The sequence below is a fragment of the Myodes glareolus genome, chromosome 18 (genome assembly GCF_982192425.1).
Source record: "Myodes glareolus chromosome 18, mMyoGla1.1, whole genome shotgun sequence".
NCBI classification, from domain to species: domain Eukaryota; kingdom Metazoa; phylum Chordata; class Mammalia; order Rodentia; family Cricetidae; genus Myodes; species Myodes glareolus.
In genome coordinates, this window is record NC_142043.1 from 22,827,122 (window position 1) to 22,850,556 (window position 23,435).

Sequence of the window (23,435 nt, forward strand, 5' to 3'; positions counted from 1 at the left end):
AAACATGACTGGGCATTTGCAGAATTCAGTTGGCTAAGGTTCTGTAATTCACACGGGGCTCTCAGGACCAAGTTACCATCCATGTTCATCCTGACAGCTGCTTTCAATGACTGCACTTTTTGTTGTCTTCAGAGTAGAGGTTTAAGAGAATTATCAATTTAAAGTACTTCTTAGAAGTACTATAGGTCCCCGCCCCCCCACACGCACAGAGAACAATGACTGCTAAGTGGTTTTGAGGAGTTTTAAGAAAGTAGACAATAGTTAAAGGCAGGGTGGGGGAAGGATGCCTTGAAGCAAGCATAAGGTCCCAGTTAGGATTCTAGAGCACTTAACAAATGAACCTACACAACCACACTCTGGATCACTGTGCTTCTTCATTCCTCTTCAGAAGAAAATGATTCCAAAGTGGATGAGTAGTAAGTATGGCTGCAGTTCTGGTTGCTTGCCAAGCATGGCAGATTAGGGAGGAGCCTTTGTCACGGCATGTCTTTGTCACGCAATGGTGTGTGAATGGTTAGGCGGAGAACCATGAAAACATAGAGTTCTTGTTCTCTCAAAACCGGATTAGCTGCTACCAGAGGAGTTTGTTACAAAGCAAAATTATCCGTGTTTGTTTCTTCCGCATGTGCCTGCTTTGATATCCTTGCCACCATGGCATCCAATAAACCTCCTACGTGAGTTTGCTGTACAATGTAATCCATTCTCACTGCTAACTACAACATCCCATGTTGGGTGACCCACAACCACCTGTAACTCGAGCCTCTGTGGGCACCTGCATACACATTCTTATATCTACACACAGACACATAAATAAAAACAAGTCTAATAAAGCCAGACTAGGAATGGAAGGAAACTACATCTATTTGATGATGTCCATCTATGAAAAACACAGAGTGAACATTCTTAGCCACTTCAGTCTTCAAGCTTTTCCCTCAGGGATCAAGGATAAGGCGCACTCAACTGTTTTCACAAGTCCATGAAGGTTTTTGCCAAAGCAATCAGGCAAGGAAAAGTGAAAAGCAGCCAAGTTGAGTGAAGACAGGAACAGGAAAAGTAAACTCTCAGAGATGGACATTTGCATGAGAAAATCCTGGGGTGCCAAATGAGCTCGCCCATGCTGCAGGATGCAGGGTACAAACAAGCTGGGCATGGGGAGCCACCTGTAATCCCAACACTGGGAAGCAGAGGCAGGCAAATCTCTGTGAATTTCCGGCTAGTCTGGTCTATGTAGCAAGTTACATAGGGGAGACCCTAAAATTTTAAAACAAAAAGGCAATCAGTTTTATTTTGACACAGTGATAGAGAACAATCAGAAGTTAAATGAGAAATTTCCATTGTTATTTTTCATTCACAGTTGTGTTAAGGATAATAAGATATTAAAATGAAATATAAGACCTCTGTGCAATGGAAACTAAAATCAGTGGAACTAAAGAACTGAATGAAATGACGTCATGTTAATGGATTAGAAGACCTAACAGAGAAGATTGCGATAGTCTTCACACCGGCACATAGCTTCAGAATAATTAGTCAAAAGTGCAGTCTCAAGTTTTTGTAGAACTTGAGAGAGCCATCCAGCTCATAAGGAAAAGCAAGAGGTTCAGAATGGCTAAAACAATCCTAGTGGTGGGGGTGGGGTTGGGGTTACACATCCCAACTTGAAAATGTAGTCTGTGTCTTCAGTTTAAAGACACGCTAGGACAGTGGTTTTCAACCTTCCCAATGCTGTGACCTTTAATACAGTTCTTCATGTTGTGGTGACCCCCAACCATAAAATTATTTCATTGCTACTTCATAACTGTAATTTTGATACTTTTATGAATCATAATGTAAATATCTGATATATAGGATATCTGATATGTGACCCCTGAGAAATGGTCATTCAAGTCCCAAAGGGATCTCTACCTACAGATTAAAATCCACCATTCCAGGGCCTGGAGAGGTGGCTCAGTCCATAAAGTGCTTGCCTCACAAACACAGGACCTGAGGTTGATCCTCGGCACCATGACAACTGTGTAAGTATGGTGGCATTCACTTTGCAACCCAGGGTTGGGGAGGTGGAAAGAGATGGATCTCTAATACTTGCTGGCAAGCCAAGCAAGTATTATTGTTGTAACCAGCAAGCTCCCGGTTCTCCCAAATCGTGAGGACCTTGCATTAGGAAACAAGATGGTGGCTCTGAGAACCAACACCCAAGACTGACCTCTAGCCTCCACTGGCACATGCGTGTGCACCTACATGTACATGTGCACCTACACACACAGGTATTAGCATATGTTAAGTATATAGATTAATAAAATATAATTGGCAGCCAGGTAATAAATTCTTATATTTATATCTCAAATGATTATGCTACAGAGGCCAGGAGAAGGCAATGGCAAAGAATAGTTCTTTAAAGATTGGTGCCCAAAGCTGGGGATACCTAGGCACACCATTTGTAGTGGCTTGAGTAAGAATGGCCCCCATAGGCTCTTATGTTTGAATGCTTAATGGAGTGGCACTATTTGAAAGGTTTAGAAGGATTAGGAGGTATGGCCTTTTGGAGTAAGTGTGTCAGTGGGAATGAGCTGTGAGGTTTCAAAAGCTCAGGATAGGCCCAGCTCAGTCTCTCTCTCTCTCTCTCTCTCTCTCTCTCTCTCTCTCTCTCTGTGTGTGTGTGTGTGTGTGTGTGTGTGTGTGTGTGTGTGTGTAAATTTTAACCAGGAACAGTACTGAAATTAACACATGCACTATTCCAAGAGGCAGTGTATGTTTTGATAGGAAGAGCTACGAGAAGTAGAGGTACCACATGTACCTTCCTTTTCCCAGTAAGTTCTGACTAGAATGTGTGTGTTTGTGTGTGTGTGTGTGTGTGTGTGTGTGTGTGTGTGTGTGTGTGTGAGAGAGAGAGAGAGAGAGAGAGAGAGAGAGAGAGAGAGAATGTGTTTTATATTGGATTTGAAATCATCATTCTTTTTCAGTGGACGGAGAGAGATTTTAGAAATTAATTGCCATCAGTAGCACTGAAAGAGCATGTCTAGGAGCTAGAGAGATGACTCGGCAGTTAAAAGCAGTTAAATTCTTCCAGAAGACCTAGGTTCAATTCTCAGTACCCACAGGACTCATAACCATCTTTTAACTCCAGTTCTAGGAGATCCAGTGTCATCTTTGGGCCTCTGCAAGCACCAGGCATGCATGTGATACACAGATATACCTGCAGGCACAATACCTATGCCCACAAAATAAGTTTTAAAAAAGCATGTCAAGAGTCCAGTACCACTGGCCAGTGATTTAGAAGGTGGTTAGTATCCTGTGAAAAGATTATAAAGGCCTTGCTGCCAGGAACCATGCTACAGGAAGCAGGAGTGGGCTTGATCTGCAGAAGGCCTGTGAAATTAGTGTCTACACAAAGTGAGGGAAGAGTGTGCTAGCTGGTCAGGTACACAGAGGTGAGACCAAGGTGGTGGCTGTTCAGCAGGAGACCCTGGCAATGGCTGTTGATGCTACTGACTGGGTGAGAAAGAGCAGCTTTGCTTCTTTTCGTACTATGTACTTTATACTCATCTGTGTGACCTTTTTTGCTTTAAAAAAAATGGGAAGGGCTTATTTCAATAGCAAAACTCTCCACTGCATTGCTGAATAAAATGAGTATGGCCTGCGTCTCACTCCAACCTACATAATTTTGAGTCAGTCTTTGTATCCAGAAGTAAAATGTCAGTAATAGTTGTTTTCTCTTCTATTTTTTTCTTTATCTCTTTCTTTCTTTTCCTTTCTCTCCCTCTCTTTCCTTCCTTCCTTCTCTCATCCTCCCCTTTCTTCTTCCTCCTTTGATGTTCTTTCTCAAATTGAGTTCACCTACATTATTGGTTCAGTGAGAGCTACCACCCTCCCTTTAGTCATGAAGACATTGGACACTTTGTCAAATGAGTATTGATCATCTATCAAGACAGCTTTTCCTTTTATATTTTCTAATACAGCAGAGAACATGACCTTGTGATCTTGAGATTAACACATGTGGTCATGGCTTATTTCCCTTTTGAATGCTGAAGTGAATGTGAAGAAGCTCGAGGGGTTTCCTGCCTTTTTTCATGAGCTTTGGCTGCAGTTTTCTTGTAATGATTTGCATAGTGTTGGGTATCTGGGCAAGGCTGACCTTCAGGGTAATTTGAGAAGCATTATTTCCTTTTTATTAAAAACAAGAATTAGTATAGAATCTCTATTATTTGTTTTTTAAGTGACTGCTGGGATTCACCAGTGAGGCTGTCTGGCCCTATAAAGTAGTACTGCAAGGTGGCCTAACTGTGACCTTTCCTTCAACATTAGGTTATTCTTCATTGGCTGTTGCTTAGTAATTTGTCTCTCAATTTGTCTGTTCTAGTCTGAGGTGTCCAAATCTCTATCATAAAGTTAATACTTTTTGTTATTCATGTTACTAGAGTTTGTTCTCTCAGCATTGGTAGTTTGTGTCTTCTACTTCTCAAGAAGTTATGGGAAGATGTTTATCAGCGTATTCATTGCTTTTCTGTCACTGTAATAAGAAAGCATCATGACCAGAAGCAACTTACAGAAGAGTGTATTCAGTCTTACAATTTCAGAGGAACGGGAGTCCTTTGTGGTGGGGAGGTACAGCAGCAAGCAGCAGGCTTGGCAGCAGGAGCAAGAAGCTGAGAGTTCATATCTTCAGAGTCAGGAAAACTACACAGGCAGGGTGAGGCTGTATGCTTACAAGCTTGTCCTAGTTACACACTGCTAAGCAAGGCCTCGTCTCCCGATCCTTCCCAAGCAGTGCCACTAGGACCCAAGAGTTCAAATATGTGCATTTATGGGAGACATTTCTCATTCATACCACCACAGCTGTTTTTTCTTTTCCCAAAGAAGCAGACTTTATTATACATTCTCTATTCCTGTCCTGTTTCTAGTCAGAGATTTCTGCTGTTACATTTAATAGTACTTCAGGACTTGGGTTTTTTTTTTTAGTTTTATAAAAGTGGGACCTCATCTTTCTAGTTTAGCATTTACAGTTATTTTTGAAAATTATATTTTTGCCATGCTTGGTGTAATGCTCTATATAGTTTTAGCTACTTAGAAGGCTAAGGCAGGAAGTCTCAAACTATTCTATTGGAATATCTGGACAATACATTTTAAAAAATGATTTTTGGAATTGGGGTGGTAATGGCTCAATGAGTCAAGTGCTCATTGCACAGGCATGAGGGCTGGAGTTTGGATCCTTAGCATCTGTGTAAGCAGCTGGATGTGGTGGCACATGCCTAGAAGTCTAACACAGGAAAGAGGTGAAGACAGAATGATCTGATGGGTTTGCAGCCAACCAGTTAGCCAGTTGGTCGACTCCAGGTTCATTGAGAGACTCTGTTCCCCAAATAGGGTGGAGAATGAGAGAAAAAAATACCCAACATTTTCCTCTGGCCTCTACACCTGTACACACAGTTCTGCCTCCCACACATGTGCACACATGTGTATTGCCACATTAATTTTCCGTGTACTACATTAGATTCAGACTTTCATGTTTTGTTCTCACTTTCCTTGATTTATGTGACCTGTAATTTACCAATAGTTTCCAAATATTTGAAACGTATGTAGTCTTTGTTATTGAAGATAACGTGAAGGAAGTGAGCTTAGAAATCAGAACAGGCAATATTAAGTCATTTGGTAAATTTGGTTTTTGTATTTGAGTGTTTGTTTTAAAAGGATATTGCTTAATGGTAGAGCCCTCCTTTCCCTCTACCTATTATGTGCTTCTTCCCCATCATTGGATGTTAAGAAGTCCAACCTACACAGTGAATCATCTCTTTTCTCTGGCATAGTACATTGTTCTGTAACTAACCCAGACAGAAAACCCTACTCCTATGGTTTCTGTCAGGATCCTAATATCTCCAAAGACAGAGCAGTACCTTTAAACCTAAACCAGTCACTGAAGATATACTTCCTGAGGCACGAATACGAGCAAAACTGAAGGAGACCCAAGACATCCATAGAGATTGAACATCAATGGTCGAGAGCTAAAAGTTCGGCCCATTTCCAAGGGAGACCACTTTAGCTTCTCCCTGCATCTCATCCGGGCAGAGAGTTTCCCTGAAGCAACCGAGTTTGGCTTACTTCCCTGATGATGACTGCTTGCTGGCTGTGACCTGCTTCCTGAGTGGAGAATGGGCAGAGCCAGCTGAAGTAAATGAATGAGGAACATCTGGATTATGTCCTCTCTCCCTATGGCCCATTTGTTAGAAAGGAGGTTGTTTTGTTCCCAGACCAAGCCACTCCCTAATGTCTTTGAGGGCACTGCTAGTCAGGTGTCTATCACAAGAGGGCACCCAACAGAATGGTGGCTTCAGGACTAGCTGTGACCTGTGCTACATTTTACCAAGTAGCTCTACACTGCTACAAGATATTTCTGAACCAGGGAAGTGGAGAAAATAGTTACTTAATCTGAATCTTTCAGGGCTGCAGATGATGAGTTTAACATCTTAAGGGACAATGAAGGAAATCAGACCTAAATGATTCCATATTTTCAGAATTACTTATGCATAATTTGGCTCATTGTGTGTGCATATGAAAATAGGGATATAAAAATCAATGCTTTGAAACCATATAAAGAATGTGCCAGAAACGCCAGTGTGAGTGAGGACAGACTTGCATTTAAAGGATGAAGCATATGAACGACAGCAAAAAACCATTAACATTAATCTGACTTGCTCTCAAGAGAAAAGGCACTTTATTAACTTCAAGCTTTGGTTGGGTTGGTGAAGTCTTGTGCTGACCTAGCTGTATCTGATGAAGATTCAGATGCCTTATCAGTTATGTGACAGGATGTGGCCTGGCTCTGTGCCCCAGAACTGTCAGAAACCCTTTACCTGTCTACTCTGATTTCTGCAGCTGTGAGTGGTGGCTGGTACTACCCAGCCCTTGGTACTGTTTCACAAACTGGCACTTTTGTTTGCATACTGCAGTCCTCTGCATCAGTAGGATCTTTGAATTACCCTACACTAAATACCAAGGTTGAGTTTTCATACTTCCCTTGCAGAAATGGGGACATTAAAGAGTTAACAAAGGTGAAGTGACTTGGCCAGTGTGCCAAATACAAGAACCTAGTAAAAACCAAAAGGCTTGATTCCAAATTTAGTGTTGCTTACTATATAGAATGCATGGTGTATTTCTATCTAGTGGAGGACATTGGATTCTGAAGGCCATTTTATGGATTCTGGGTTGTTTTTTGTTTTTTTAAATTTTGCTTCACTCAGCACTTCCTAGACCACATCCTGTTTGTGCATGGCTAAGAGTTAACTTTTTCCAAGAAGCAGCAGAGTTCAGGGCACATGACTGACCAGTCTGGCACCTGGAGGTGATGGGCGTGGTCTTCTCACAGCTCTTCTATTACTGTCTGATGTTGTTACAATTCTCCAAAAAGCAGCAGAAATCCACTGCTGAAAAGAGGACATAAAGTATCTATGGAGACGTCCCTGGCTTGGCTCTCAACCTGGAGAACATGAGTTCTGTGCCACCTTGTCAGGACCAAAGGCTCAGGCTTCAGACTTCTAAAACATGTGTGGCTGGCTGTGGAGTGCATTAGGAATGTATTAAAGGAGGTTAAATCCTAACAGTTCTGCTGTCATATAAACAAATCACTGGAGGGAGTTCATACTTCTTTGTCTTTGCAGCACTGAAGGCCGAACATGTGAGGCCAGTGCTCTACCATTAAGCAATATCCTTTTAAAACAAACACTCAAATACAAAAACCAAATTTACCAAATGACTTAATATTGCCTGTTCTGATTTCTAAGCTCACTTCCTTCACGCTTAAGAGCGAAACTAATGATTATAAATTAGATAATACTTATTTTTCGTAGGACCACAGTACCTCTATCTCTAATCTTCTCAATGTCCAGTCATTTGGAACAGTAGTGACCTTGATGATAAAGCACACATTAATGATGTCAAAAGCAATCAGGAAGGCTGGGCCGGCACTCCAACAACACCACAAGGATAGTTGAGGCATCTTTCTGAAGCTCCTTAGCTCAATAATGCAGAGCATCAAATGTGGGGCCGTGGTGACCTCTCTGAGGATAGCAGCTTCTGAAACTTACCTTTTATTATCAACAGATTTGAACTCATATTGAGGTAGGTATCCTCAGAGTGTACAAAGTCAAAGTGACTAATTTTTCTTTGAGACTATAAGCAGGCAATGCTCCTATTCAAGTTTGAGTATCAAAATCTAACCATATAATAGTTATTTGCACTTTTTGATGTGGCCACAATTACAAAGGGAAAAAGTACAACAGCAATTCTTTTTCTTTATTTCATACAAAGGATTTGCTGTGAGTCTGCAAGTCATCTTGTCCAATCCTAAAGCTGTATTTAAACGCCGTGGATCCCAGCCAGGGATGCAAGAATCTGACTTTCTAAAGCAGATAACAACAGTTGAAGAACTGGAACCAAAAGCTAGTAACTGCACCAAGGTACTTATTCATCTCCTTTATGTGGCAGAACCTCAAGTGTTGATAGTACAGCTGCTTAAAATATCTTCTACCTCTGTAGGTTCTCGTGTGGCACACTCGGACAGAGAAGGTCAATCTAGCCAATGAGCCAAAGTACCACTTGGACACAGTGAACATTGAGGTGTAGACGCCAAGACGCAGGTATAGAAGAGGAAGTCTAGAATTTAGGCTGCAGCTCATTCAGGTATTGTTCCTTTCCTTCAGCCCTTCCTGTCAGCCGATGGACATCTGTTTAAACAGCTAACTGGATGCTACAAAATGTGTTGTCTTCATTTGTTCTGCATGTGCTCTCTAAAGCTAATTGGGAAGATTTTTTTGTACACTGAAGCTACAAGACACTGGAAAAAATTATGAGTATCTCCTGTCCTGCTGCTCCCTCCCCTCCTCAAGCCATCTCATAATTGATGGAATAGGTCTTAGAACCTGACCATGAGTATTTTGTCAACTAAACAGTCCCAACTCTTGGCTTCACAACATGAAATATTTAGAATATTGGTGGCAGTGTACACTGAAAAAAATAAAACCCACAAATAAAAAGGTGTGTGGATTCATCTGTTTAATATAGGGAAATAACATTTTGTCAATACTAGGCACCATAAAATGTAAACACAATTACTGTCATAAACCTGGATATACCTTCAAGGATTAAAAGTGGCTTTGTTTTAGTTACCCTGTGTGCATATAGTGCAGAAAAAAGGGTCTTCATATTAGCACTATGTACATGAGAAGAGGTCCAAATTACAAGAGGCAGCAAAAATTTGAATTCTTGAAACACTAAGTTTTACAGTAACATCCAGGTTTATCTTCCTTTCACTATCACGTTCCCTGTTAAGCACATCGAAACAACAGCACAGTGAAGTGAATGATGAGTAAAAGAATTTGATACACTCGAAAACAGTGCTCAGTGATACATTTACATTCTATTTATGTGATTAAACATTTGATCATACAGTACCTTCCTACAGGATTACTGGCTAATTTGGGGGTGGGGTTTATACTGTTAGAAGTATTACTAACATGATAACTACTTCCCTTATATGCAAACAATAGAGCTATAATTTTGAGAATAAAACTGATTATGCAAGTTAACTGAGCAGCTTCTCAATGTGACTATGACATCATGGGAAATATGAGCAAAGCTGCCCTCCACAGAAGATGGTTTCTCAACCTGCTTTCACATCAGATTTAATCAGCACAGACCAACACGGTCAATCAGGTAATTCTTAATGTGAACAAATGGGGGAAAAGAAAATACATATGTACATGAATAAATGGGAACTAGATGCCTTTGTAGCGAGGAATGTCGGGTGTTGGATTTGGATGAAACTCTGTTGCAGCTTTTCACTTCCACAGTTGTGTGCTCAGAGTCTGCCCCGATGAGCTGCCCGACCACCCGGCTGTGGTGCTGGGGGCCTGGCCAAAACCTGCGGTAGGGTTTGCACTACTGAGACTCATGCCAGCCATTTGCTGATTCATCTGTAAAACACATAAAAGGCTTAGTTGACAAGGATTACTCACTTTTCATTCTTAATTCTTTAGCTACAATCAAACTTCATCATTAATGTAAAATTTAGTCGAAGTACAGAGGTAAAGTAGACAATGTCCAAATATCTCTCTACTGATTCAAGAATAACCTTGTTCCTTATTTTTCCTGTGTTTAGCACTGCTTATGAAGTAATCCAAACTTAGTTCACTTTCTGTATTTAAATTTTTATCCCAAAGATTAACAGCAATTGAAAAGAATACCAAAGTAATCCTCTAATTTGTTTCTGAGTATATAAATTGATGGACTCTTTCAACTACACAAGAGTATTTCTTGAACTGAGAAATTTGAGAAATTAAAACATCCTAAAATTACCCTAACATTTACAAAATGTTCTCTATTAACATCCTAAATGGCTTATCTAAAATTATCCTAACATTTACAAAATACCTGTATTCTCTATTAGCATGCTAAATGGCTTTAATACACTTTCACAACATTAAAAATGTCATATAGCATGTGTTGTAACAGCTAAAATTAAATTTTATATCTTATAAAATAAAAAGTTACGTGTAATTTTCTTCCAGGCTAGAGTCCAGTATGTTTATCTGCCTCTTATCTAGCCCAGTGGTTCTCTCACTACGAAGGCTGATGATAGAGCAGGCAAGGCAGGATTTTCCACAATACAGTTCCTAACCTATGATCAGTGTCATCTTTTGCTCTTTTTGCAGGGATTTTGTAAGACACAACAACCACACCAGTGTTCCGAGGTGTCTAAAGGCAGACAGATCACATTTTCACTTCTGCTCACTGATACTATCATGGCCTTGCTGACAAGGGCTGCGATTCTTCACTGGCTCATCTGTAATTTAACCTGAGCTGAGTGAACTTCAGCATCTTGGCAACAGAAAAGCTATTACTAACACCTGGCACTTACAAGTTTCAAGGCTTCCAGTGCATACACATGTGCTTTATGTACTCCTATAAACCACAATTGTAAGATATTTGGTGATTTTTCTAATGTTTGTTAGAAATCAATGTTCTGAAGGTGAAGCTGCTGGTCTTACAGGAACCAAGACACTAAGATGCAGGAAAGGGAATGCGAACCAGAACATTTAACTCAAAAGCCTCTGAAGAGCTGCAGAGAAGACATAACAGCATTTAATTCAGAAATAGTACTCCTTGACCTAAACTATCCCAGATAGACATGGAATTTGTCAGTGATACCTGAGGCAAGCAGAGTTTTTATTATCATAGAGACTCTTGAGTCAATGGATGCTCCTCATAAATCCATAGGCAGCAACCATATGACAGAGACAGCTTTGATCCTTCATAAAACTATACTTTGAGAATATGAAGCTGGATTTCTTTCTCACTGGTAAGAGCTAACCAAAAATGATTCATGCTTACTAGTGCAGACAGACTGGTCTAAGTGGACCACTAAAAGACACCACCCAGGAGTAAAGCTGGTACTAAGCCTGACAGGTGGCAGATGAGAGTGAGGTGTCTGTCGTATGCTGCCAAAGATAACTTCTAGCTAGTACTGGTAGATTAGGCAAGTTCACCATTACAACTGTTACAGGCCAAAATGGGAAAAGGAAAATCCTAACATTTATTTACAGAATACTCTTAAAATAGGGATGGTAGTGAGTCATTTATCTATCTGATAAAACCTCATGACATCTATAAACACTTGGATCTGATCAAACTTATCTTTATTCAATTCTTTTGCTACATCATTAGATTTCAAACGAACTACTCAGAATATACACATGATTTCTTGGACACTGAGATGGTAGACAGTTTATGAAACCTACCTGTGAAAGGTTCCACTGAGGCTGCTGAGCTTGCGGCAGGCCAAACTTACTCTGTGGTGCACCCATCTGTCCCACCATTCCTCCTTGAGGGCCAACAACATTCTGAGGAAGTGGCATCACTCCAGTCTGTGCATTTCCCATAAATCCATTGGGCATGGGCATGCCCACCATCATACTTGTATTCTGTCCCATCATGTTTCCTATAAGACCGGGAGCTGCAGGCACTGGCACGCCCATGGAAGGAAAACCTTGAAATGCCGTTGCTGCTTGTGAGGTAAATGGTATATTTGTGGGTCCCATAAACACACCTAGATTGTAAAAACCACAAATTTTTAAAAAGAAACCAAACAAACAAAATAAGTCAAGAAGAGGCTCTTTTATATGGCTGCACTCCTCTCCAGATACAGAAAAGAGGTAACTTCCTGACCCTCAGAATAGATCTCTAAACAACTCACACCTCCACCTTCAGAGCCTGTTATTTCCATAATGCAGACAGATGTTCTGACTATGGGAAAGCTGATGCACAGCCTGAGAGCACATGCTACTCCTGATGACGCACACCACTGCTCTCTCAAACCAACCAGGCAGGTAGCACGGTGGTTATTTGCTTTTATGAGGAAGTACATGGGTGGCCACACAGTTTTAGGCTATATATGAGATGAGTTTATTTTGGAAGAAAGGGTCTGATGAATTAAAACTGAATGAATTGTATGCTAATATTTCACTATAATGACAAGGCATTTCCAAATTTTGCATAATTATATATATTTATGTATAACTCTGACTGCCTATTTGTCTGCAGAGAAAATAGTGTACACAAAGACAAACTTCATGTAAATCAAATACCAGTAATTCTTCAAAGATAATTCATGTCCTATAAACTTGTAGAACAATATTAAGTGATATGTGACCAACTTGTCAAGTCTCAAATGAATAAAGTTTGTGAATCATATATTGTTTAATTCTAATCCTTCATTCATTTCAGTTAAGTAGACTGCAAGAGAAGTATCCCCCGCTACCACAGAAAAATGCAACTGCCATTACAGCTTCAAAGGACGTACCAGGAGTGCTTTGCTGTGTTCCTGTTCCATAGAGAGATAAGATGGAGTCTTTGGAGAGTTGTTTCTTTGCTACTTCTTCTGACTTTGTAGTCTGCTCAGTGAACAGATCCAGATCCCCAGATGTTACGGTAGACAGGGCAGCAGCTGCTGGTACAGAGGCTGTCCCCTGAGCAAAACACCAAAATAAACTGTTAATTTCTACACAGCACAGCTTATTTATTACTTAAAATCTTAAGAGGTAAAATAGTGACATCTAATGAGATCAGTTTTGAGTCCACACACAAGCATCTCAAATGAAGACGCAGTGTTTCACCTGTTAGCGTAAACCAAGGAGACTGGAGCTCTTTTCTAGCCATATGCAGCAGCTGAACAAAGCAGTTTTGTCCATCACATTTTGAACACACTGGGTCTGGAAACATGCAGGTACAGTGTGAAGACGGACACTACTTCTTTCAAGAACTAGTGTCACTTCTAATAAAGAATGCTACCACTTGCCGAACCAAAAGGTTCTATAATGGCAGATTAAACACTTTTTCAAAAGCTACACCATAGGATGTTTACGCATCTGTTCTAGGTCTATTTTAACAATACTAGAATGCTTCAAATCCAGAAGTGAAATACAGAAAAACTTAGCTACCTATATTCAACCATAAGCAAATCAACACAAGTTATTTAGATATTTAATACAAAACAAGCTTCCCCTTAATCTACTTATACAAGGATATGATAGTGTAATCACAACGACAGTCTTGCTTAATGATTTGTTTTAAATATGAAAAAAATTAAAGATTCTCTGAAGACTCGTAAATGCTGGCTCACATTCTTCTGAAACTATGGATTGAGGTAAGTAACAAATGGAAGCTAAAGTTACACATTTACTGTCCCGGACAGAACATTATGCAGTAAATTACTGTTAAAGCATTTTATTCAAACTTATTTAAGCAGAGCCATATTTTGAATCTATTATGACTAATTTAGCAAGACTTATAAGAGACATAGAAAAGATATCTTATTTTGCAAAAGCTCTAAAACGTGTAAGAAATTAGACATGAGAGAATACAAAAATAGTGTCTTTTAATCTGACTATATCTTAGTTACCAATGAAGAAGCATAGAACCACAGAGGCCAACAGAATGGTTCCAAGCTGGAATAGATCCCTATCCTACCCCTGAGGGTTGGGATAGGTGCCCTTACATCTGTATGCCAACTGACTTCTGTCCAATGAAAATGAAGACAGGCTTTGTAACCCCAGAGCCTTGCACAAGGTTAAGTACTTATTATTTATTATTAACACTGATAACAAAATGACACCATTAAATGATCCTTTCATCATGTTTCACTTCTGTGCAACACAGGAATCTACTCAATCCCCTGGGATCCATTCTTGATGAATGAGATTTCATCATGAAAATATTTCCAAATGGTTGGGGAAACACAAATTTTGGTCTTACTGTAGAGCAGTCTGACGAACATTCTCATGATCTAAATAAATATCAAGTGAGGAAGCATGACTATCGGCCGCAACACAGACACTGGCTGAGATTGGCCAGTCTAAGTGGCACAGCTAGCAAGCACCTGAAGTCTGCCTATCTACTGAGGTTGCATTTGCCACCATTTTACTACCAGGGTGAAAGGAAACCATGTTTGTCTGTTGTCTTTCTGGCCTTTTGGAAATCCCAGGGACTCCAAAGGCAGCTATCAGCATGTCTACATATGCATTCTCATATATTCATAATCTGTGTCTCCCCCTCCCTTTCGTGTGTCTGTAGACAGCAAAGAGTTGCTGTGTCCATCTCCTCCTACCCCCTATACATGTACATTCTTGTCACTCAGCTATTTCCAGGCAGATGGTAAACCCAGGCTATTTAATATTTACACACGGGCAAATCTTTGATTGGAATTTACACATGCTTAGAAAACACCAAAAGTCAAATAAGGTTCAGAGCAATTCATGATCTTGGTACTTGAACCCAATTACAGCTCAATTTCATATACTAAATGCCCACAAGAATTAACAACCTTCAGAGTTTCAGCACTCTTATGAACACACACTTCTAAGATACACTTTACTAGCAAAGGCAATATTTTGAAAATGTACTTGGATTTAATCTTACTATGTAGTTTGGATAAAAGACAATTCTTTCCATCAAACATTTTAAAGGGTTCAATACAACTAGTCAAATTTTGTTTCATAAACAGTGTTCAAGAAAAGAATTAAGACGGAATTTTAAAAAATGAACCATACAGGGCTAGAGACAAGTCAATGGTTAAGAGCATTTGCTGCTCTTACGGAAAACCCAAGATAATTTCACAGCACCTACACAGTGGCTCACAACCACCTGTAACTTCAGTTCTGGAAGAATCTAATGTTCTCTATCAGTCTCCTTGAGTCCACACACACACACACACACACTCCAACAGATAATAAACCTTAGAAAGAAAAAAACCTTACTACCCTATGATGTACTAATCAGAATGCACAAAACATAAAGGTGAGTCTTTGGAGCTTACCAACCAACTGGCTACAACTTGATAAGCATAAAAGTTAGAACTTGGTTACCAACTGGCTGGCCAGTCAATGAAGCTTTAGGAATCTACCCGTCTCCCTACCACCCCTAGCACTGGGGTTATAGACACATGCTGCTGTGCTCAACTGTGTATGTGGGTGCTGGGGATCTGAACTCATGACCTCATGCTTGCACAGCACACATTTTACCAAACGAGCCATCTTCCCAGACCCCTAAGTCCCTGCTTTGACATGAGCTGCAATAGGGACTGAAAGGGCCAAACCACAATAAGCTAGCTACCTTATACATACCTGAAATACATACTTTTGCTACACTCAAATTTGATAATGACTCATTTTAGTCTAATTAATTACCAAGAGATTTACTTGTCAAATTCAAGGCAAGGACACAATAATTTTCACAAAAATATGTATAATAAATCATTATTAGTCTCAATGAGACAGAGACTTGTTATTAAAAACTTTACATATTCCCACAGAAAAGGAGTATTGCATCTCAAATACTTTTCAGAAAACATACTGGCTGCTTATTTGTAGTGTTCCAATGTAGGAGAGAATGTTAATACTGCAGACTTGTAAGTGACTTTGAATTACACCTTGAAAGTTAATGTTTCATCTGAAGGAAACTCTATGTAATCTCTCTCTCTCTCACACACACACAATCAGAATTTCTTCACTATTAGTATTTTAAAAATCTTATTGCCTCTTTCAATAGTTTTTATTTAGTCATTCAAAAATAGCAAGGTTCATTTTAAGACTAACTTAAAACCTAATTTACCTTTAGAGAAAATTGAATATTTAATTTGCTAAAACTTAATTCAAAATGTAATGAAATGACAATGTTAATAGCACTGGCTTGTCAGAACCTGAAAACAACCTAAATACCCCTGACTGAAGAATGGATAAAGAAAAATGTAGTAGATTTACATAATGGAGTACTACACACCAGAGAAAAATAATGATATCTTGAAATTTGCAGGCAAATGGATGGAGCTAGAAAACATATTAAGTAAGGTAACCCAGACCCAGAAAGACAATTATCACATGTACTCACTCATAAGTGGTTTTTAAACATAAAGCAAAGAAAACCAGCCTACAAATCACAATTCCAGAGAACCTAGATAACAATGAGGACCCTCAGAGAGCCACACATGGATCTAATCTACATGGGAAGTAGAAAACGACAAGATCTCCTGAGTAAAGTAGGAGCATGGGGATCTTGGGAGAGGGTTGAAGGGGAGAGGCAGGGAGGGGAGCAGAGAAAATTGTATAGATCAATAAAATAAAAAAAAAATAAAAATAAAAAAAATAACACTGGCTTGTGATTTAAAGTCAGGTTGAGGTTGTCTCACGCCCAACCTCACATATGCATTCTAAATACTGTTGCTTCTCGAAAACAAGGGTTGAAATTTTAAGGATGGTGAAGTCTGACTGTATGGGTCATGACAGTCTCTACTGTAAGTGCCTCTGCTACTTAGCACCAAAGTAGCTGAAAACTATACATCAACAGAAGGGACGGTGTTTGAGTAAAAAAACTGTTAACAAAACTCCAAGATTAGTTGGCCAGCTCTGCCTAAAGAACAGGCTTTCAACCAGTGACTGATCAGGGACAGTGATTCCAAAGTTCAGTTTCTGAAGTTGTCACAAAGAAGTGCTGTCACACAGAACCACACTGCACTGCATACCTGAGCTGGGGGCATGACAGTGGCAGGTAAAGGATTAGAGATCATTGGTCCAAAAATGTCCAGATCATCATTCAGGGGTGGCACTGTGGTTGTGTTCCCATTGGTCACTGGTGCATCAGCAGGACCATCTGAAAGGAATATAGATTTTTGTCAATATAGAATCTCACAAATTACATGAAACAGGGTGCTATTTTTTTTAGAATAATGTTTTTTAATAAAAACAATCTAAAAGAAAACTCTGTGTTCCTTTCTACCCTAGGATCTACCCTCCATCCATCATTTATGTTCCTTTTCATCTTAGGATTTACCCTCTATCCCAAAGAGAACACTTCAGTTTTGTTTGTTCTCCCAGAAACAGCATCCAGCATAACTCCATCCTCTTCTCAACAAATGGTTTCACACTATTATTTCACACTATTCTGAAGACTTATTTTTTAAAATCACTAATCGTTTTTTACCTACCCCCAACACACACATGAACAACATACCAGATCCACCTCCTCTCTATCCCAAACTTCTTATTATATGGTATTTTAATAATAAATAAGCTTTCAGTGTCATTTCCATATATATTCCTTTTTGCCACAAAAGCTACACATATACAGAATTATTGAAAAAACAACTCTTAATAACCTTAATTAAAACATTTCAACCTATAAAATCAGTAAATACAAGTTCCCAATGTGTTTAAACATATGCTGTCTTTGCTTACTATCTTTGGCATGATTCACTGAAATTATTGCTTCAATTCATTTTGAAGGTCACTCTTTCTAATTTTCAGTATTTAAATCAGGCAGACAAAGATTCATTATTACCATTATTAATATCACATTGGCCTGGAATATTGTCATTTTTGTCCCATGGATGATGACACTTCCTCCAGGTACTAGGGCAGAGAGACTGAGGGTTTCCTTTGTGTCAGCCATCTAGTCGAGTGTCAGCGTTCATGCTAGGGCAGACTCCTAGGCTGGGGAATCTGTCTTTAGACAGACCCACACTTCTACAAAAGCCATGGGGTCACAGGAAAGGACAGTAACAACAGGAATATGATCAAAACATATGACCAAAAATGTCATAATGAAATTCACTATTTTATATAATCGAAGTCACATAATTACAAATACACCTAACTACAAAGAATCACTTAAAATTCTGAAAATTAAGAACTGATCTTCAAATAGCTAATTATTTGCACTAAGCTTAAAACAAAGGAAGAAAACATTTCGGTTCAAATACCTTTCCACTACATTATCCTTGTACAAAATCTGGTTATATGTGTAGTTTAAGAGAGGAATACAGATGGTATGATCAGCCCTCAACTAGTAAACAATATTGCAAAGTACTAGGAGTTAAATACATCCTCCTGATCAAAGGACCACTATAGCATGTTCTTTACTGATGGAATGAAAGCCAATAGAACACCAAGATGCTGAAAACAATTTTTTAAAATTTAGAGTTATTCAAACAAAACATGGTGAAGAATAATAACTAAAAACAAAACAAATCAGGTTCAGTTGTGTCTTATTTGTGCATTTATATACACACGGGTAGGCATCCAGACAATTAGAAGTTTCCTCTTAAAAACACACAGCCCAGACCCTACTATAAGATAAGGGACTGTATACACAGGTACTCAGAAGTCACTGTGGACATGTATTGTTTTGTGAACTCCTGGCTAGACTACAGATTGGGGGTAGGAGCAGCCCTGTTGTAGGAGGTCCTTCTGTCTATGTGTTGCTTTCATTGGCTGAATAAAGAAACTGCCTTGGCCTTTTGATAGGGCAGCACTTAGGTAGGCAGAGTAGGCAGAATTGAATGCTGGGAAGAAGGGCAGAGAGAGAGAGAACCACCATGGAGCTGCCAGGTCAGACATGCAGAATCTTTCCTGGTAAGCCACGACCTCGTGGTGACATACAGATTATTAGAAATAGGTTGAATCAAGATGTGAGAGTTAGCCAATAAGAGGCTAGAACTAATAGGCCAGGCAGTGTTCAAATGAATACAGTTTCTGTGTGGTTATATCAGATGTAAGCTAGTGGGGCAGCTGGGGCAAAAAGCAGGCCCACTCCTCCTGCTACAAATTGGCGCCTCAACATGGCCGATTAACTCCACGTAAAACCTGAGATTAAGAGTCTCATGCTCTACCGACAAAGCTAGCTGGACAGGATGGAACAAGGGGCCCTGCTCCCTTCAACACAGCCCCTTTGATCATTATGTGGAAACGGTAGTTGGTGAACAATATAAATAGTGGGAGATTCAGAATACAAGGAAAGCCTCTAGAAAATGCAAGGAATTTAGCTGGGGACACCATAAAAGATAACAATGAGGCACAGAGAACGTTGAAAAGGCAATGGACAAACGGAAATTAGATCAATGCAGTAAAATGAAGAAAGGCTTCCAATCTTAAAGACAAAAACAGTTAATGCTTATAGGTAACTATTCTCTTTCTACATTATCTTAACGATTCAAGCTAACATTTTCTGAACTAAGTTGATAGAAATTTTTCAAACTACACATATAGCAGAAATTTACCAAAAAAAAAAAACAACTAAGGTTGAAATATTTTCAACTACAGAAAAAAAGTGTTCAACTGGTGTAACTTCTTATGTTAGGGATGTTCAACCTGTGGCCCGCATGCTGCCCAACATGTCTGGTGACATCACTGTTACTATGTCAAAATGTTAAACACTTTTGTTCACATCAACTACAATCAAGCCCAGTATGCATTTGCTGACCTACTTCACAATATAACATTGAGAGATGCTTAGAAAGCAGCTAACATTTCAAATATGACAGACTTTATCACGACACTCGGTCACGAAGAAACATTCAGGATTTCAATTCTAATTAGCCTTGCTATGACTGATCTGATTCCAAAAATCCAAATGAAGACATGGTAAACAAACACTACTTAGTGTCCCATTTGTAATCAGAGCACCCACGTAATTGAGAATTTATAAGCTAATAAGAACTAAGAATACTTCGTATTTTAATAATACATATTTGAATTCTAATATTTCTCTAATCTCCATTTAGTCCTTTTATCACCTCAGAGGTTTACAACAATAAATCAAGGATTTCAAGAGAGGTTAACAAACAGGTGTACCTGAAAAACTCAGCTCCCAGCTACCTCCTCCTTGCTCACAAACCCTATCTGTTTATGTTACAACTACTTCAGAACACCAGGGCTTCTCCTCTCCAGTTCACTTATGAAAGAGGCTGAAGTTCTCCTAATCAGGAATACATTTCCAAGTCACTGTCCATAGTTCAGCCCATCACTGTTTTCAGAGTACTACGCAAGACAACTCACGAACAAAGAAGCCTCCTTCACCAACTGCCCTGCTAGCTGGATCTGCAACTTTCTCCTACAGACCAGTTCCAAGTGTACCATCACATCACCTGATGGATTCTCCAAAGCTGTCTGCTCAATGAAAATGCAAATGGACTATAGTTCATAAAAAGATGGATGGGTGGATGGGTGGAGGGAGGGAGGGAGGGAGGAAGGGAAGGAGGGAGAGGGAGAGGGAGAGGGAGAGGGAGAGGGAGAGGGAGAGAGAGAGAGAGAGAGAGAGAGAGAGAGAGAGAGAGAGAGAGAGAGACTAATAGCTGTCTTTATCTGGACAGCTGCCTTGTAACTGGGCTGTCACTTAAGGTGGCCACCATGAGTCATTAGATTTTATCTGAAATTAAGAATACATAGGACAAGCTGTTTTCTTGAAATTAAAGAAAATGGGCTGGTCCAAAGGTAGTGAGTTCTCTCAATTGATTGTTCACAGTCAGTCACAGATTGAACTCCTGTTCTACACTTTCCCCACTTCTCACTACTGCACCACTTGACTAGTCTAAAAAAAAGGAAGAAAGAAAGAAAGAAAGAAAGAAAGAAAGAAAGAAAGAAAGAAATGGAACTTAAATTTAAACTTTAGCATTAATCCAGATTTCAACTGAATCCCCAAAAGCGATTCCCTCAGCCACATTTTTCTTCCTTTAAAACTGCAACTATTTCCTATATATACAATTATAAATACCCCTAGACTCCTTTTATGATATTTATTAGTGTTCAAAAAGCTCCACTGGTGCTCAATAAATATGAACTGCATTAATCTTTTACATGAATGTCAGAGTCATTAGGTAGTCATAATCTATTTGCAAAGATAATGAAATAATGCCAAAGAGCAACATGAGGTTTTATGTATCATGGATCTAGGTTAAGGCAGGTAAGAAGGTGATGCGCAAATGGATGTTGTATTTTTCATTACCATTTCTGACAGAGCATGAACACTCAGCCTTTAGTACACCCTATCACAAAGAAAACTGCCAAGTCCAATTCCTCAGCTACCAGCTGAGCCAGCAAGAATGGATGGGCTAGATGTGGAGCCATTGCTGATTAAGTCAAGAAGACTGCCTCCATGAGATACAGCCACACTCTTTGTAGCAGTACAGTTCTTAAAGCTTTCTAAATGTTCATGTTGTTCAAAGAACATTTTTTTTTAAAGTCAAGAAATCATTTAAAGCTTTTCCCTTAATAGAAGGTTGTTTAGAATCTCTCTGTATCAAAATACATTTCTTGCTTTATGGGGTAAAATAAGCCCCATGTGAATTAATTTATAAATTCAAGTCACCTGAAGCACTTAAAAACTGCAAGCTTTCAATTGTTTCCTAACTTAAAAAGTGTCTGAGAGCTAACAAGTACTAGCTAGTTAGTTTACTTTTTACTCTTTATTACTGCTAAATATATGATGTTCTGGCTAACTTGCCAAAACAACTGAGATGTCTTTCAAAGGTAATCTTTGCCCTCTTGCACTGTCTGTCCTGCTCCATTTATAAAAGCCTTGTGCCCATCTGCCAGTCTACTAAGCCAGAGGGAAATGCACTGCATTGTCCTACAACCTGGCCAGCTTTCACTTGGGTGTGTTCTTATGAACAGGCACTACAATACTGAACAGGAGGAAGCCCTGTCAACATGCTGCCAATCTTTGAGGAGGCACATGCACACTGACAGCTGTCATATGAATATGAGACTGCTTATGTGGCTCCTCAGATGTCTTAGTAGAAGTAAATGCTAGTGTCTATGTATACCTGTGCCATTTTATATATAGTCTCAAAAGACAAGATATCCCTTCAATATGAAATCAAATCGTATGAAACAAATTTATTTCTAAAAGTTTAAAAATGGGGACATTCTCCACAGGCCAAAGATAAATAGTTCAGCACCAAAGTATTACATAAGTGAAATGGTTTGGTAGAAATTTACAAGATTATGGTAGAATTAAGACAAGATTATGGTAGGATTAAGACAAAAAATAATTTTATCAAAGAAGAAAATGTCTACTCTCCTGAGATAAATAATATTTGATTTCTCATGAAATACTTTCTGGGTACAAAGAACATGTGATGCTCTAAGACACCCTCAGCAATTCAAAGGTATTTGGGCATAAACTGCACACGCACACAATGACATGCACACTTGAGTGCACAGGAGGGGGGCACAAGAGAGCACAAGCAAACAGGACTGCTAGTCAATGTTCCAGTGAAAGGGCCAGGCTGCTCTGCAGCATGCATGCAGTACACACACAGCCATAAAACAAAACCACCGTAGGAACTGTTTATAAAAGGCTGAACTGAAATTAGGAAGGTCATTTTCCACATCAATAAGCTTTGCTTCCTCTCACCTGAAACAAATGATCACCTTGAAGGCTTTAAAGGATACCTTCTAACTCCCCTCCTCTTAAAAAGTGGGGAGCAATCTTATTGGAGAGGAGGATATGCTCCTTCCTATGCAGAAAAATAGTCTGCTGCCCAAGGCAAACACCAATATGATCCAGATTTAAGATCATTGTTTTCTCTGAGCTGAATGGGTTTTTTTTTTCTATTAAATAAAGATTTACTTTTAATTGCGTGTATGTTTGTGTGTTCAGGCACACATTAAATCCTATGCTTAGCAGGTTTTTTAAAAAGTATTTTTAATGAATATAGGAATACCAATAACCTGACGGTGTATGTGCTTTGAGTAAGAATCTCCCCTCTCCCCTACTTTACAGCTCTATCAGCAAGAAGCCCTTTCTCTGTCCTTCTCTTATCCTTCCCATCCTCTGGAATTCTTCTAGAGTTGATCTACACCTGCTACCCACTTCATCACCAGTAAGTCACCAGTATTTTTTCACCTCTTCAAACATTTCCTTATTCTTATTACCCACCTCTCAAAAAAGTAAAGCTTGCTTCTCCCCTGAAAAGTTTCCTAAAGCTTCCACTGTCTAAGAGTGCTGTTGTAGCCGACACAGAGTTTCAAGTAGGTGTTAGCTAGCAGAAGCTACTTGACAGTCTATAGTTGTTTGTATGGATGGCACCAGTTAACACTGTACAAACTGCTACCAGCAGAGCT

The 23,435-nt window shown here is 39.4% G+C and overlaps 2 protein-coding genes across 6 annotated transcripts in view; one reads left to right on the forward strand and one right to left on the reverse strand.

The window, feature by feature from the left end:
• B3gat2 (beta-1,3-glucuronyltransferase 2) overlaps positions 1-12,735 on the forward strand; it is an 83,171-nt gene extending 70,436 nt beyond the window's left edge. The window contains exons 3-4 of the mRNA XM_048430455.3: positions 8,296-8,444; positions 8,524-12,735. Coding sequence (XP_048286412.1) covers positions 8,296-8,444; positions 8,524-8,610 — 236 coding nt within the window. The 3' untranslated portion in view covers positions 8,611-12,735. The remainder of the gene's footprint in view (positions 1-8,295; positions 8,445-8,523) is intronic.
• The window catches only part of Smap1 (small ArfGAP 1), an 80,990-nt gene continuing 66,579 nt past the window's right edge, over positions 9,025-23,435 (reverse strand). For all 5 annotated transcript variants that reach the window (XM_085679466.2, XM_085679464.2, XM_085679468.2 and 2 more), the window contains 4 exons: positions 17,057-17,184; positions 12,845-13,010; positions 11,784-12,091; positions 9,025-9,959 (listed from right to left, as the gene is read on the reverse strand). In XM_085679466.2, coding sequence (XP_085535592.1) covers positions 9,825-9,959; positions 11,784-12,091; positions 12,845-13,010; positions 17,057-17,184 — 737 coding nt within the window. In that variant the 3' untranslated portion in view covers positions 9,025-9,824. The remainder of the gene's footprint in view (positions 9,960-11,783; positions 12,092-12,844; positions 13,011-17,056; positions 17,185-23,435) is intronic.